Source organism: Eucalyptus grandis, chromosome 11, assembly GCF_016545825.1.
Source record: "Eucalyptus grandis isolate ANBG69807.140 chromosome 11, ASM1654582v1, whole genome shotgun sequence".
Lineage (NCBI taxonomy): Eukaryota > Viridiplantae > Streptophyta > Magnoliopsida > Myrtales > Myrtaceae > Eucalyptus > Eucalyptus grandis.
In genome coordinates, this window is record NC_052622.1 from 28,363,914 (window position 1) to 28,381,242 (window position 17,329).

A 17,329-nucleotide genomic window follows, 5' to 3' on the forward strand; every position below is an offset into this window, starting at 1 on the left:
ACCTCATGATGCCAGTTGGGGTACGAGATGCCCGGAGGTGTGTGTCGGATTCCTAGAGGTGTGTGCCGGAGGCTCCTTGCAATGCCAGGTTGGATGCGAGCGATAAATTGTGTGATGAAAACATTGGTCCCTGGGAAGAAAAATAATGTGATCTAATTGAAAGATAAAGATTGAGAATTGAATCATGCGCATGGATGTGTGCATATGGCATGGGATGAACCTCATGGGAATGCAAGCATGAAGTGTGTGGTGGTATATGCACGTTGCATAGTGATATATGCATGGCTGCTTGATAATATAAGTACAAGTGCATGGTAATTTATGCATATTGTATGGTGATATATGCATGGCTGTAAGGTGAGGTATGCTTGAATGCATGAACGATATGTGTTTTATTCATGATACCATGATTGTTCTCTTTGACGCATTGTGTAACTTGATGAATCTTTACTGCTGAGTGATTGTACTCACCCCTTTGGGGATTATTAACATTTCATATTAGAAAGATGCATCTTTCACTAGTCGTGCGTGGTATCTTCTATGGCATACCAACTGACGTTGATGTCAAGTGCACGGAGCATTCTTGTATTAGTGTACCTGGTTTGGTGTATGTCCGAGTTTGTGTCTTGGTGATGTACGACGTGGGTTTTGCTGATGGCCCCGTTATCCAAGAGTTTTTATCTGTTCATGTTCGACGCAATTGGGTGATGCTAGGGATGTTGGCGCCACCGCCGCCCAATGCACCGGGTTGCACTCCTTTGGTCATAATTCTTGAAAAATTAGTAAATAGCCTTAATAAATTCTAAAAATTCGACATGTTATATACAAGATCTAGAGGAAAAAATTCCATGCAGAACACCATATCAAAAGAACATCATACAATTCGGTACAATCCACACATCAGTCTTTATAATTTTGGAATATTGCCATACACAGTTTCATTCACAAATTCAGTAAAAATCTTAAATCAACTCTAAAAATTCTGAAATTTTTATATGTTATAGAAAAAATCCAAAAGTAAATATTTCATGCAGAACTCGAAATCAGATTTGTGATAGATTAAAAAATATAATAACCATAACCCTCCATAACCCTCGACTTCAAATTCAAAATCTAACCATTTCGGATAAAATTGTTTCACCAACCTAAACTCATCCATTTCTTCTAAAATTTTAGTATGTAACTTCTTAACATGTCATCTTCAACTTTTATTTAGAACACGAGATCAAATTTCAACCGATAAATTTTATAAAATTTATAGAATCACACTAGATCAGCATTACGATTTCCAGATCTAACTTCTTCAAAGAAAAATAGTTTCACCGGTCTATACTTGTTCATTTCTTCTGAAATTTTGATATGTTACTCTCCAAGAAGTCCTTTACAACTTTCATCAAGAGGTCAAAGTCAAATTCCCACTAGAACATTGCATGCAACTCACGAAATCGTCAAAGGTTGGACTGTTTTTCCAGAAACAGAACACCAAGCTAGAACACAACTCTTGTAGCTTCGAGATTTCACACTTCATCCACATCCGAAATTTACCATTTTCTACACACACATCACAGCAAGAAAATGGTAGATTGATGGACTCTACTTGCCTCTAATCCGAGCACAACACAACAAGCAAAGACAGCGGGGCAAGGCGGCTCAACGGCGGCGACGAATGGCAGCGAACGGCCTCCCTCTTCCCCTTCTTCTCTCGCACGCTCGCTCTCCCTCTCTCGATTTCTCTCTCTCTCTCTCTCTCGGACGGTCACTCTCTCTCTCTCTCGGTTGCTCCTTGCCTAATCCGCCTCTTCCCCTCACTAATTTCTTCCCCTCAATGATTAACCGTCATTAGCCTTGCATGCAATGTGACACTTGGAAGACCCCTCATGCCACTTGCCATTCTTCATGCAAGAAGGTGGCTTCATCCGATTGGGCTTGAGCCAGCCTTGGTCGACGGCCCATTGGGCCTCTTGGGCCGGGCCTTCGCTAGTCAAAGGGTGGGGGATTGTGGGTTGGTTTGGTTCAAAAAAATCAGCCCACTTCCTCATTTAATAATCCACTATTATTTTCCACTTAAATAAATACCTTATTACAAAATAATATGGCCAAAAACTTGCAACATTAATCCATAAGGTGCATAGCCAAGAACAAAATTCTCATTATCTAATTATCCTATAGCACCAACTTTGATAACCCAAGAACATACGATATTTTTCCATTAAAGTGTTCGGCCTTAATCTATTACAATTCTTCTGTCTAGTGGCCACGACATACTTCAACGACACAAGCATTCACTTTTCCATAGGTTGTAATGCCTCTAGAAATTGCCATGAAATTTTGGGATGCCACATAAATACTTTTTGCCAATAGTTTTTTTTGACACTTATAAACTTTTTTAGTAATTTATCAGTACGGAAAAAATTCTTTCTTTTTTTCATCAATTGAACAATAGAATTGTCTCTTAAAGAATCCATCAAGAGAGATTATGTTAAGCAATTGTTTAAACTGGATATCATTATTTGGCCAATGCTTAAAAAAGGGAATGAAGTATATGATCTAAATTGCAAAATCCTTTAAACTTGAAGTGTAGTAACATATTGAATTTAGATTATTTTGAGTTTAACAGAAAAAAAAAAACAAAAACAAAAACGAAAACGAGAAAAAAAAATCAAAAACCAAAAGCCGAAAAACTGAACTGAACCGAAATTTCAATTCAGTTCGATTTTGGGTCGATTTGGACAATTTTTCTAACCGTTCGGTTTTTAAAAAAAAACCAAACCGAACCGTTGACACCCCTAATAGCTACTATCTTGTGGATACAGGAATAGACCTATAAGGTGTCCCCCGACCTTCGCATATATAGCCATGAAACAGTCAGGAATGTGATTAGCAGGCAAGCCTATGTCTACCCATAATGTGGCTATATATCTCACGAATATCATTGAGGGGAACACCAGGTCAGTAAATTCCATCAAATGTCCCTCAAAATCTAAAGGTGCTTCGTCTCCGGATAAGGGGGTCATGGGATAAGCAACCATATCTAATGATCTGAAGAATTTAAACATCTACAAGCGTGAGCTAATGCCTATTAGATGAAATATCCAAACCCCTATACTATACGATCCACTCATCACACATACGAATAATATGTTTAGGACATGCAACTCACTCATCAATTATGATATAAACAGTACTATATGAGATCAACTAAGATCAGGTAGACTATAACAAAAAGATGGCTACCTCGAGTATTCTATACTCATGACATAAGGACCCAAAGACTTGACAAACAACTCAACCACACATGCACATACCGTTCACACATTTTAGTTCTCACTTTTCCAATCAATCTTTTTCATTCCTAGACTCATGGATTACACTAGTTCATTGTCCAATCCACCACGGATTACATTGATTCTTTGACCAATCTACACAGGCTTCATGGTTTGCTATCCATGGCATCTCTCTCTGAGGCATCTTAGTTTGTCGTCCGAGGCATCTAGAGTTTGTTGTCCCTAGGCATCCTGACTCCCACAAGGCATCATTAGTTCGCTATTCAACGGTCCGACAGTATTCATTATCATGGTATCTTAATCACATAATTCATGCACATTTATCTTGTCTTTCAGCATGCAAACATCAAGCCTACCAAGACTTAACATAATTCAAAATACCATTCTCAAAACTAGAGTCAAGACGATGATTTGCACATAATACCATCCACTCGACCTACTCTTGACAATCCTAACACAATTGCAACAAATCGGGATTGAACAATTGACATCACTTCAAGTCAACTCACTACTAAGTTCGACAAACCAAGGACCCATTCCTCAATGCACGCCTACATATCTTTCCACCTATCAAGGACTAGTTCCATCACAAAATTCAAATGCAGGGACTAAATTAACATGAATTTAGCCTGCCATGCACTGAAGAATTGACACCACCCCGTAGTTCAACCGACTCACCACCAGTCGAAACCTCACTACACCTTCGTTGCGACATGCAAGAATGAATTCAAGCCTAAAACAATCTAATTGAAGGTCTAATGACCTGTGACACCACACGGCACACCTCGCGGCAACTCAAATCTTGAAATCGACCCAAAGACAACAGGAATTGAGTACCGCAAACACATCAAAGGCAAAATTCTTCGAGCCAAGCAACAAGCAAATCAGAATAGCATAGAATGAAGGAATCCCACTTGCCTTAATGCTTTGACAATGGAAATCAAACTTCGATTCGCGGAAAACCGAACCTCAACCTTCTCGGCGTGGCTCAACCTAGCTTGGCGTCCGCGATTTCTTGAGCGAGATTGAGGGAAAATGAGAGTGGAGAGAGGGGGGTGTTGGGGGTGTCGCCGAGAATGAGAGAGAGACCCTTTTAATCCAACTTTGGCCTCTTGCTTGAAAGGCCATTGGTGGAGTGGGTGGCGGTGCCAAGTGGCACGGCCACAATGACAAGTTGCAAAGACAAAGAGGAGAGGTGGCTGGCCATTGAAGAAGAAATTGCATTAGTTGTGTCCAATTTCCATGTAAATCAAACATTATGAACGGAAAATTTTGTCTATGATTATGGATCAAAAATTTCTCGGCTAAATTATGGGTCAAATACCATTGTCCTTTAATCCCATAAATGATACATTTCCAAATAATGTCAAATCAATCGACCCAATTACCATCACTAATTTCCATTTTCTTTACTCACTAGTCAGATAGGTGAACATCTAGATATCACATACTCGGACTTCCCTTTGTTCCCCTCTCTTAAATAAGCAAAATTGAATGCCATTTAAAGGCAAAGTGGGCTGCCTCAATGTGAGATTTGCTCTTCTTGGGCCCATATCTTCTATATCTAATGTCCATTTTGCATGATTTTAATGACGTGGACTGGTCATGTTGAGAGCTTTCCAAAAGCCAATATTGCTAACTAAAATTGCAAAAATCACAACCCGACATCTCTCATCTCATATTGGGGCCTAAGGCTCGAGTGTATGAATCGACATCATTTTAGCAACTTGTCATTTAAGAAAATTATCATCTGCTATAATTTAGGGGTTTGGAACATATTGCTCGATTCCAAGGCCTTTAAGTACACTTTTAAACTTTGGGACCTTTCTTTATGGTATTGGAAGATTTAACTGGGATTTATTTGGCAATTACTTTTTCATCCAACATACATTCAACCTGATTTTTGCTATGTTGGAATCCTTGCGATCCTTAGTTTCAGGACGTGCAATTGTACTTAGGAAATCATAAACTTCAACACTTCAAAAAAGAACAACTGATCTCAAGGGGTAAAAAATCGATTGTCAAATTTGAGTACCTAACATTCTTTTGACGAGTGAAATTTACTTTTTAGGTTTAAAATGTGCATTGAGTCTTGTATTTTCTGACTCCCCCGAAGACAACCCTCACTAATGCAAACAAGTCCAACGCATGGCTGCCATGCTGGATTTACATATACACATAACAAGACAATAAGGGCAAGTGGGTGCTTCTAGGGACCAATATTAAAAAGAACGTTGACATTTAAAAATTAACCAATAAAAAAATATCAATGAACTTCTATGAAATGGTTTCATAGAATTCAACAAATTGTCGTAATCGTGGGATATTATTGAGATATAGAAATCCGTATTATCAAAAGATTTCCTGCGATATTTCTAATATGGATTGCGTCAATCATCCACTTTAATATCTTATTGAACAAAAATGGTGATATTATTTCTCTATTGATCAATAATTTTGATTTTTGGAAGGTATCATGATCATCCAATAATAATGATTTCCATTTAATCAAATGAACAATTTCAAGACATCGATTGTAATGCAGTACGGCCAAACACAACAAATTCGGGGGTAGCTAGAGCAATTTTCCTTGGAACAAGTTGAAATTATTGTTAATGTTCTTCTCCTATTTAATAACAATCCGTAAATTTAAGGACCTTGTGAGCGAGTAACTATAGTTTGATGTCATAATTTTCCTTTGGAGTAAGATTAACAATCTGATATCCCATTCTTTTCCTTAAACGTTTGCATATAACATATGTAACATCAACATGGACACGCGACATGTGACACAACATGACACGCCAACATGTTATTTTTCAAAAAATAGAGAATTTCGACACATTTTGACACGTTATATATTAAATATATATTTATGTATATATGCAAAAATAAATAATAATAAAAGAGTAAATTTGAAAGAACACGTCCTATTTTCTTACATTTGTTGGAAATTAATGAGATTTCTTATAGTCCTAGACCGAGTTCGGAATTCATGATATAGATTGGCTTGAGCTCCTCTCCAAAAGAAGGTTCGAGAAAAATGAAAATCCAGAACAAGAACTCTCAAAGTAAGACCAAAAGAAAAGGAAATAACTAAATTCGCCGTGGAAAATGTAACCAAAAGAGATAACTCGCAAGCGACACCTGTGAAAGGTGGAAATAAGTATAAAAAAAAAACACGGGGGCAGCGGAGAAATATCAGCGAGAAGAGGGGCGTTCCATCTTCACTTACCAGAAGGTCAAAACTTATAAGTGAGAAGCTTAAGAGTGAAATTTTTTTCTTTCCCTTTATTTTTGTTATTTTTATTATTTTTTCATATTTTTATATTTTGACCCCCTCAAGTATTGACATTTTAAAATTGACCCCGTGCATGTCAGAATCGCATATCGAAGTTTCGGACTCGAGTGTCAGAACATGTCAGGAAGAGTTGACCATGAAAATTTTCCGAAACTCGTTGACCGCATGTCAGAACGTGTCGAAGTGTGTCGGACACATGTCGGAGTGTTGGACACAACAAAGGCTTCCAAAGAGTATCGGTGCTTCTTAGCACGTAACCATCTTTCTTCAATCATTGGACAATCGAAACTCATTTTCTCTCAACGGCATAGGCTTAAAAGCGCCTCAGCGTAGCTGCTATATAACGGTCTTTTCTAAGAGTCAAGGTCGGTGGCTGAGTAAAGGCAAGGAGACTTGACTCATTCGTCTTTGCCCGACTGATTTCCTACTTCCAGCTAAATGAGTAGGGCTCCGCTGGAAAGACGGCCACAAATGCAACAACCAAACTCAAAGTTAGGTAAAGCTCTCTCTCTCTTGAGCCTGACCTCTGCGCATTCTGTGGCCTTCCTATCATACAAATTGGAGTCGATCTCAATGTAAACAAACTGCATGGCATAAATGAAGGCTAACTTGAAAAGCCAATATTAGGGCTACTGGAACATATAAGTGACGAGGTAGAGAACAAACAAACGCTAATGACAATAACCATGTAAAACATAAGATTATTGTAACATCTAACTATTTGATATGCTTTTAAAAGATGGTATTATTAAGATGTCATACGCAGCAAAATGCAATATAAGACAACCTATGGTGACAATCCAGACAATTTTGCAAGATCACCGACATCTCCGTCTCACCTTACAAGAGGGATTCTATCAACTCTTCTAGCCATCAAGCCGGCTTACTCTTACAGAGGCCTCTCTTAAAGTTTAAGATCCGGGGTTCGAAGTAGAGAGAAGAAAGAGAAGCACAGAGCGTTCTCTTTGTCAAAAGACTCAAAATAGCGCACCAAAGAAATGATTGCCGTAGTAATCCCAAGTATGAAGCAAAAGTATATCACAGGCATTACATAATTAAAAAGAACTTTCTTCAGAAACATCAAAACAGAAAGATATTAACCTCCTCATATAAAAATATAAAACTTCATAAAGAAGTCGCAAACATTCAACCATCACAACATCAATGAAAATGCATTACCAGTACAGTCATGCTTATTATCCTAGTACAAAAATAGGATATCTCCAGACACCTATTTTTCTCAAATGAAAAGCAGAAACTACCGCCAGCAAAAAAGCACCTTAGTACTTGTAATCCTTAACATGGAGACTTTCAGCAGCTCCCTCGCCAAGCTTTGCGTCACCCTTGTAAGTACCAAGAGTTGCCTCTGAGTTTGCCTTGCACCTAGTAAATAATGCAGCCTGTGCCTTGGGCACGTTCTCCTCCTTTCCAGCCCAAGACTTCAAAGTGCTCTGCTGAAGAGCCCGTCCAAAGGAGAAGGAAAGAGACCATGGTTTCTTGCCCTTGAGCTTGTTCATGGCATTGAGGTTGAGGGTTGCCTCCTCCTCACTCTGCCCACCAGACAAAAACACAACGGCAGGGACAGCCGGAGGCATAGTACGTTGAAGGGCACGAACAGTGTACTCAGCAATCACCTCAGGTGCGACCTTTGGGGCTTCTGATCCTGGGGTTACCATGTTTGGCTTCAAAAGAGTACCCTCAAGAAGGACATGATGGTCATTTAGAGCTTTGTAGCATGCAGCAAGGACACGTTCAGTCACGTCAGCACACTTCTCAATGTCATGAGGTCCATCCACCAGGATTTCAGGTTCAACAATGGGGACCAAACCATTCTCCTGGCAGATGATTGCATATCGCGCAAGGCCATTGGCATTTTCATTGATAGCCAGCTGTGATGGCTCAGTTGGGCCAATCTTGAGGACAGCACGCCATTTAGCAAACCGTGCACCGGCCTCATAGTACTTTTGGCAACGTTGTGCAAGGCCATCAAGGCCTTGGGTGGTTGTCTCACCGTTGGTGCCTGCAAGCTCAACAGTGCCCTTGTCAACCTTAATTCCAGGAAGAACTCCTCCCTCTTTTAGAACCTCAACAAAAGGCTTGCCTGCAGAAAAGCATTAAAAGCACTTGTAAGTCATCAGTAAAGCAAATGATTTCTGAGTACTGGTGGAAAGCAATCACATTAGGCGACAAAATTTACTATCTATCTTTACGTACAAAACCCAGGATATCAACTAACTCCAGGTGAAGCAAAATACTGATCAACCATCACAATAGAGCTATCTGACACTGACCAGCAGCTGTCTTTTGATAAAGGGTCTCCTCAAAGAGAATCACTCCACTAAGGTATTGGAGGGCACCCGGAGCAGTAAACAGAAGCTCACGGAGAGCACGCCTATTTTCTTCAACATTCTCAACATTGATGCTGGATAACCGCTTGCCAATTGTCCCAGTTGATTCATCAGCAGCAAGAATGCCCTTTCCAGGGGTGCCGATGTAAGCAGCATTAGCAATGAGCTCATCTGCAATTTTGCAAGCTTCACTGTCAGATTCTTCGGCCAAAACAATTTTATTATACTGAAGCTAATAAACCAATTGTATCTAATCACAACATCACAACTGCAACATCACATAGAACCAAAGCAGCAGAGAAGTGCATGGAAATGCCGATACATTAGCTTGCTCATCATCCCGAGCTAATCAGTGTAATCTTTAAAAATTAGAAGGGTCAGAAAAGAAAACTGTGACTTGACAATTTCTTTTCAGCAAATAGGTAAGAGTAGATGATATAAGTCCAATTCTATGCTTCTAGCAGCTACATGGAATAACAAAAACTGATTATATGCTAAAACCTCAACATGAAGAACTTTCTTTAGAAGCTACTAGATGGATGCCAAGTAAACAAAATCTCACTTGAAACCTTTGATTTTCTCATTCAGAACCAATTAATTCAAGTACTAATCAGTCATTAGTCTGAGAAGGATGCAGAGTCAATCTCCGAAACATGATTGATGTGCAACTCACATCTGATTAACAGCTTTCAGTACCACGAAACCACTGTCACTATGATCTAATTTGTTTGATGAGAGAGTGGAAAAAAAAAAAAAAAAAAAAAACCAACAAATGGTGTCAGTTCTAGATATCAAATTTGCAGAGCAGAATAAAATAGCCGCATATTCCTCCACTCGAACAAAGTACTGAATAGAACGAATCTAGCGCCTACTTTTTAAGATTTAGCAACGGTAAATCCAAGTCGATCTCGGAACTTGAACAACAAATAAACAGCTAGGAACTCGTTTAGAAAAAGTCCAACACAAACAGATCCAACAAAAGATGAACACACCCTTTTTTCCTCTGAGTTCATAAGCGCTGAGGAAACAGAGCAGATCACTTCAGTCCAGGCCAGAGCACAACCAAAACAAATCTAATTCTTTTAAGAAAACGATGAATTTCCCAGAAGAACAGCCACCGGCCGTTCAATTACAAAAAATATTAACTGATTGAGAAATGGACGACGATCGCCTGACAGCAGCATCTGGTGCCATAGAAGCCAAAACGATCGGACAGATTTTCGACACGCGTGACCCCGAGGAAAAAGAAAAGCAGAAACACAGATCTAACCGAACAAAGCGAGATTTAGGACAAGGGTCAAGCAGTTTCCACGAGTAGTTCCTATGGTGTTGCGGATGAGGTAGGGTTAGAGAGCAATACCATGGTACTTTCCCTTGAAGCACGACATTTTCAACGCGCAGAGAGAGGGAGAGGGAGGGAGAGGAGTCTTCGAGAGGTGGAGACAGACAAGAGTGTAATGGATGTATCGAGAGAAGGGGTTAGGGTTTTATATGATTTTGACAGGGAGAGAGAGAGGAGGGAGTTAGGAAAGGTAAGTGCGAGCAAAGCCTCGAGACTATCGCGTGCTTTTCGGCTTTTTTTTTTTTCTTTTCTTTTCTTTTCTTTTCTTTTTCACTCTTCCCCTTTTGGCGAAAAAATATATTACCACTCCAGTCCTACTTGTAAACGCACGGATGTCAATTCACTTATTAACCTTTTCGATGCATTCAATATAGTTATTTTTATCGATTATTGTCATAAATTAGTGATATAGCGATCCATATGAAACATTATTTCCCATAAAATTATTTACATCAATATGTCAAATAAGATAATTAGTGATGATTCAACATCATGTTAGCAATTTCGAATAGTAATTAGTTAGAAAGATTTCAAATTTTGCGTAGAAAGTTTAAGAATGCATTAACAAAATTGTAAAGTTTATTACAAATGAATAAGTTTAGAATTGATTTGCAAATCATCCTTTTTGTGGCACTTAACCTAATTTTCTTCAATAGTGAGTACTCATAGGAAACAAGTTAGATTATTTCTAGAACTAGAAAACAAAAAGAGTGTGTGTATAATCAAATTTGGCAAGATATAATTGTGAATATAGAATAATTGAGTGACTTACTAGTGATTTCTTGATTATGAGTTCAAATTGTATTTCATTTGAAAATTTAGACAAGTTTATTCAACTTCATAAATATTTAAAATTTAATTAATGTGCTCGAACTTAAGAGTTTAATTAAGTTCCATTAAAAAATTGATTGTATAAAACATACGTGGAAAGAGAGAATTATTTCAACTACCATGCCCTAGTCACACCATAGCCATTGTCCCTCGCCCCCAATGTCATTGGCAACCCGCGGCCCACCTTCTAGCTCGACGGCAAGAATCGAGCCACCTAAATCCACCCAGTCACACCTCTATCTCTCTACTCTTCCTCCCTGCCTCTGCAATTGCCAAACCTAGAGTCGATGGTGATCATCGATGTCGCATGAGCCACCTGCATTGTCCATTAACCCCCTTCAACCTTGGATTGGGGCCGATCTGAACTGTCGACATAGGATCAACCCAAATTTAAGGCTGAGTCTCCACCAAAGGCGAGCCTCAGATCCGGGCTTGTTTTGCCTCTTGTCCATGGTTAATGAGGGAAGGGTCCGGTCACGCTGCACTTAGTGGGTGCGAGTAGACGTAGGTGCATTCAAGGTTGCTGAATTTGGACAAGTACCCAAACTGTTATGGTTTAATGTGTTTCGATTCGGTTCAAGTACTTGAGTTGTTACGATACTCAATTTTAACCTATACCTCAAAAGAGAGAAGACCCGAAAATATTCGCAATATCCAGCCCAAGTCTATTAGATACACCTACTAGGCACTCGTCTTTCACTTCATGGAAGCAAGACTTTGGATGACAAGAATTCAAAAAGAAAAAAAAAATGTGTAATTTTTTCATGCTATCTACATTCATATTACTGCAATTGGCATTTTTCAACTTAGTAAGCAATTTTATTGGCACTTCAAAATGATATTTTTATTTGCAAAACTGTTTTTGTTACTTTGTTTATTCTAAACAAACCAGTGTTGCTGTACCAGCAAAATGGCATGTACTCACGATCGAAACATCAAAAAGGATGTAACCTCGAGGAGGGTTATGAGGCCCTCTGGAGTCTGCACCATCAATACCAGGGTCATGGATGGACCTTGCCCCAAGAAATGGGAGGGGCACTCCTCGAGTGCGGGACGACGCTTGCCTACCACCATACGCCAATCTTGTCAGTGGTCCCAAGGGGCAGGCGACACACTCTTCACCGCCCCTCCCTCCTACCCCCTCCATCTTGTGAAGGTCTTAGCATGCCAAGATTGGATCTATTGATATATAGCAATAGAAATTCGATACTTTTACCCATAAAGATAAGCAAGAGCAAGTCTCCAAGCCTATCACTATCTAGTTAAAATTACATTCACTCAAAAATTTAAATCAATGAGTTATAAGCCTATCTATGAGCTTACCCTGCATTAAACCAATTCTTTAATGTGCAACTTCTCTAACACAGCTTACACCTCTCTCTCTCTCTCTCTCATTTGTTTATTTGTTGATGTGGCGCCACACGTCCAAATTTTGTCATGTCAACGGTTTAATGTGGTTAGCAATGATAGGTAAAAGGAAGGACTTGGTTGTGTGAATTCTGAAAATTAAAGGACTATATTGCACAAAAAGTTATAAGAGAACCAAATGGCACAAAAAACAACAATAAAACAACTAAGTAATGGTACAATTACCAATTTGAAAATCATCAATTTAAATTTGGTGAGTTTTATATATATTTATAACTGTTCAATGGAACGAATAATTTGGAACACTTACTTAAACATACATAAAATAGCATGAAACAAGTTACGGATTTCAAATATGCGAAGTTTTGTCAATTATTTGCTAGACAAGTATACTAGAGACACTTCTAACAAAGTTCCTTTTCCTATAATGACGTCAAAAATAACTTCGGAAACGCAAATTACAGAAATTCTTCCAGAGGATATAAAGTGTTTTGGAGTAATTTTAGTCTAGAAATTACAGGTCGTGGACTCACATGCATATCTGCCGTCTTGTCCTTCTCCTTTGCTCTCCTTTTGATTTTGCGTCACGTCTTGCTAGAAAGTTTCTTATGCTATTAAATAATTCCGTGCGTCTTCTATTTCATGCCGTCAGCTATTCATGACTCCTCGCGTGCACATTTGATTCCGAAAGTCAAAGGCAAACATGCTCGAAAGAGAACAGCTACAATCAAACCTCCAATTTCTTTTATATGATGCCCGTGAAGAGGAAAGATGCACGCGCATGGATCATGAATCCGCAAGACCCGTGCGTATATGAGGATTGAAAGTCGGTTTGGGTTTTCTGTTTTGACTTTTGAATTGATTATGATGATGTTGACTTATTAGTAATGCAAATTGGTTGGTGCACAATCGATTTTCAAGCATGCACTGCAACTTCTCCTATTTCCTTAAATAAATGCAGATGAAGCACGTCAGGCCGTCCTCGCTATGAGCTGGACCCCATACATTCAGATTTAGTCTTTTTTTTTTTTTGAGCAAACATTCAGATTTAGTCTAAGAAGCAAGTTTATTCACTAGAAATAACAGTCGGTCAATGGTTCGCCTATTGTCTAATTTGACGGGAGTACTTCATTAAAAAAAACTATAAACTATAAACGAAGGATATCTGCAGTAACACGGAGCCCGTAGAAAAACGCTAACTCATGAAAAGACTTCATTATAGCCTATTTGGTAACCATCCCAGCAGTGTCAGATTTTGATTTTTTTTTTTCTAGGAGCAATTTAAAAACAAAATTGTGTTTGGTAAAAATTTTATTTCTGGGAACAATTTTTTTTTTTTTTTTTTTTGTTTTTGTTTCGGGAAGTAAATTTGGAATAGAATCAAGAATAAATAAAAAAATCGATTTTTGTTCCCGAGAACAAATCTAAGAATCAAGCCATTTTCTTCTTCTTCTTCCATTTTATCTTCTTTTTCTTCCCTTTTTTTCTTCTTCATCTACCGTCACCGCCGCGATTGCCATCCACCGTCGTTCACCGTCCGCCGCCCGTCGTTGTCGGGCCGCCGACAACCGCCGGCGAGCTCGCCAAGGCAAGCCCAACCACCAGCGAGACTCGCTTGGCCATTGGCGAGCCTCGTTGGTGGCCGGCGAGCCTTGCCCAACCCCAACGAGGCCGAGCCTCGCTGGTGGCCAAGCAAGGCTCGCCCAGCCCCTGGTAGCTAAGCGGTCCTCACCCAACCCCGGTGAGGTTGAGCCTCGTGATTTGGTGAGGCCAAGCCTCGCCGGTAGCTAGGCGGGCCTTACCTAGCCCTGGCGAGGCTCGGCCGATGAGAGGCGACCTCGCTAAGGGCCGGCCTCACCAAGAGCTGGTGACACTGGTGAGGTTGTCACCACTTGAAGAAGAAGAATATGGGAGAGAAAGGAAAATAAGAAAATAAGAAAAAAATAATAAAATTATTTAAAAATTAAAAGAAAATAAATTGGAGTAAAAATTTTGAGTATACTACCAAACGCAATTCTATTCCATTATTAAAAATTTTGAACAATTACCAAATGGCTTAAAATGCTTAGAAATTGTTCCTAGGAACATAATAAAAAAAATTATTTCTAATAAGAAATTATTTATAAGAATATAATCGTTACCAAACGCGCCCTTAGCATACTAAAGTTAGAAACACGCAAGCCATGTATGGTATTAGTGAATAGTTCTTATAAAGAATTTATCTTTTTTGACTAGTTAGTAAAGGACTTAAAAGATGAATTTTGATGATATCTGAATGAGCAACCGTACGCAGTATTGTAAAAACAAGTAATGCCTCAATTTATTAACTAAGAAATAAAGAGATAAAGTTTCTCTTAAACCCATTTTGCAACTAATATTTCATGGGCCCCTACTAGAATGGGTAACACATTTAGCAACAAAGTGGATCATCATAATGGGTTCATGAAAAAACAAGGCCTGGTAAAATGGGTCATGATGGATTTTTAATTAGGGTTAATACCCTGAAAAACCCAAAACTGGTACACTTGTGACAAGATTTACCCCAAACTATTTTTTTGACCACAAAAAACCCTAAACTGGTATACGTTTGACAAATTTACTCCAAACTGGTACACTTGTGACAAATTTACCCTTTGTTAGTTTTTATTAAATTTTATTCTCAAATTATTAAGTTAAATGACACGTGACAGTTGACCAGTATACCAATTTAGGACTTTATGCTCCGTTTGTCACAGTTTACAATTTTTGTGATTTTTTTGTGGTATTAATCCAATTTAGCAAATGGTATATTTGTCACAAATTTACCATTTTGGGGTTTTTTGCAGTCGAATAAATTAGTTTGGGGTAAATTTATCATAAATGTATCGGTTTAAGGTTTTTTATAGTCAGTCGGGGTAAATTTGTCACAAGTATACCAGTTTGGAGTTTTTCATGGTCAAAAAAATAGTTTGGGGGTAAATTTGTCACAAGTGTACCAGTTTGGGGTTTTTCAGGGTATTAACCCTTTTAATTAACCCAAATTTAACTCATATAGACTGATTATGCATTTTTTACATGCCAAATTCTTACGGAGAAGGTCCCATTTTTCAGCTTTTCATTCTCTTCACAAATGGGCCCTGTCGCTCTAAAATTCTTCCATCAGATTTTTCAATATCAATAAATACTTAACAAATATCAATAAATATAATAAATATTATTTAATTTAAATTGACATTCAATTTTTTCCTTTGCTCACTTCCTCAAAATAGCGAGTCAAAAAAGACAGGTTCAAACATGTAAAGAGAAAATTTCCCAAACTCTTCCTTGTCATTTCGAGCCTTGATAATTACCTTCCTACACTTCTCTATTAGACTCTCTCTCTCTCTCTCTCTCCACTTCGGGAGAACATGAGCTATGGCAGCAGCAAGTCTAGAGTTTGGATCCTAGCGATGTGAGGAAGACGATCCATAAATCTTGCCTAGTCCAAACGAGTTAAATTAAGCGTGAAGCTTAAAAGCAATTCTTTTATTATGTTTACCTTTTTTAGATAGATGTTTATAGGTAAACAACACTAACTCGATTACAAATAAAAAACTATAAACAACACTATGTTACATGTTGCATTACACATTAAAGTAAATAAGGAGGTCACAAAGTTCAACATGCCAAGTCTAATAACAAGTCCGACCAAAATAAAAAGTTTAATGACAAGAAGATCATCTCCTGAAGTTGGAAGTGTACTTGATAACTTTTTTTAAATTTTTTTATTTGATATAAAATTTTATTGAAATAACATTTTTACATTAAAAGCTTCAAACGGATTAAATGGGCAGGGATGAGGGGATTTCTAAATGGATTAAATACGAATGTGTTTTAGTAATATTAGTCAAGTCGGGTATGTTTTGAGTTTGGATTAAATTGGGTGTGAGCCATTAATGTGTATAATATAAAATTGGGTTAGATAGATCAATTTGAGTTGTTGGATCATTTTTTACTCGATCCAAATTCAACCTAACTCACTCATTTGATGTTTTCTTTTCAGGAGAACAAGTAACATTTTATTTTGTTCAAGAATCTACTAGTATAGAAGACGGTTCTCCCCATCCTCTTGAGTCAACGAAGCACCCACCGAGTCCATCGAAGCAGAGACGTGAAGTTCGAAAGGCTTGCCAAAGGTGGCACTAGAACAGGTGGCTCTGACAAGCATTGCTTGAGCATTTCGAAAGCCTGATTCCGTTCACCGTTCCGCACGTATTCATCTTCGTCCTTAAGCTTCAGAAGGGGGAAGAGAACCTTGATTTTCCCTGCAGCATTATATGTAAACCTGCGCAAGTAGTTGGGGAGGCGGCTGAAGAAATTAGGCACCATGGCAGGCGAGCAAGTTATCGCATGGATATGCATGCACTAAACAACGCTTCAAACACGGTAGACTATATAACATCTGTCAAAAATTTAATGAATCAAATTAGACGTCTTGACTTATGGGAACATTTAAACATATATAAAAGATCTATTGAATCTACTGTTAAATTGTATTGATTGACTAATAATGTATGACAAATATATGATAATCTTTTGAACTCATTTAAATGGCCAATAACACTTGTTAAATAAAATAGATGAATTTTATGTTATAACGATAACTTTATAGATTGACTAGATTCCACATATGTAGAGTTTAATGCCCAAAATCTATCACAATAATTATATTTACTCAAATTAAATCGTGCATATTCAACTTTCGGAAAAATTGTCCAAAAAGTCATAAATATCACTTTTGCCAATTTAATCATAAACCTTTCAATTTTGTCAATTAAATCTTAAGCATTTTCACTTTTTGTTAATTGAGCCTATCCGACTAATTTTGAAAATTACT

At 38.2% G+C, this 17,329-nt stretch overlaps 1 protein-coding gene across 1 annotated transcript; it reads right to left on the reverse strand.

Moving 5' to 3' along the window:
• Positions 1-7,659: 7,659 nt before the first annotated feature.
• LOC104425668 (fructose-bisphosphate aldolase 6, cytosolic) lies at positions 7,660-10,452 on the reverse strand. Its single transcript, XM_010038424.2, has 3 exons — positions 10,294-10,452; positions 8,877-9,104; positions 7,660-8,686 (listed from the first exon to the last, which is right to left on the reverse strand). Exons 1-3 carry the CDS (start codon positions 10,319-10,321, stop codon positions 7,866-7,868), a joined length of 1,077 nt encoding a protein of 358 aa, XP_010036726.1. The 5' UTR covers positions 10,322-10,452; the 3' UTR covers positions 7,660-7,865.
• Positions 10,453-17,329: the final 6,877 nt, after the last annotated feature.

Bases quoted from the DNA above. Each gene is read 5' to 3' on its own strand.
- LOC104425668 (XM_010038424.2), bottom strand. From the start codon at position 10,321: ATGTCGTGCTTCAAGGGAAAGTACCATG. The intron at 9,105-10,293 runs GTATTGCTCTCT...GCAAAATTGCAG, and splicing joins CTTCAAGGGAAAGTACCATG to ATGAGCTCATTGCTAATGCT. The intron at 8,687-8,876 runs GTCAGTGTCAGA...GCTTTTCTGCAG, and splicing joins TTATCAAAAGACAGCTGCTG to GCAAGCCTTTTGTTGAGGTT.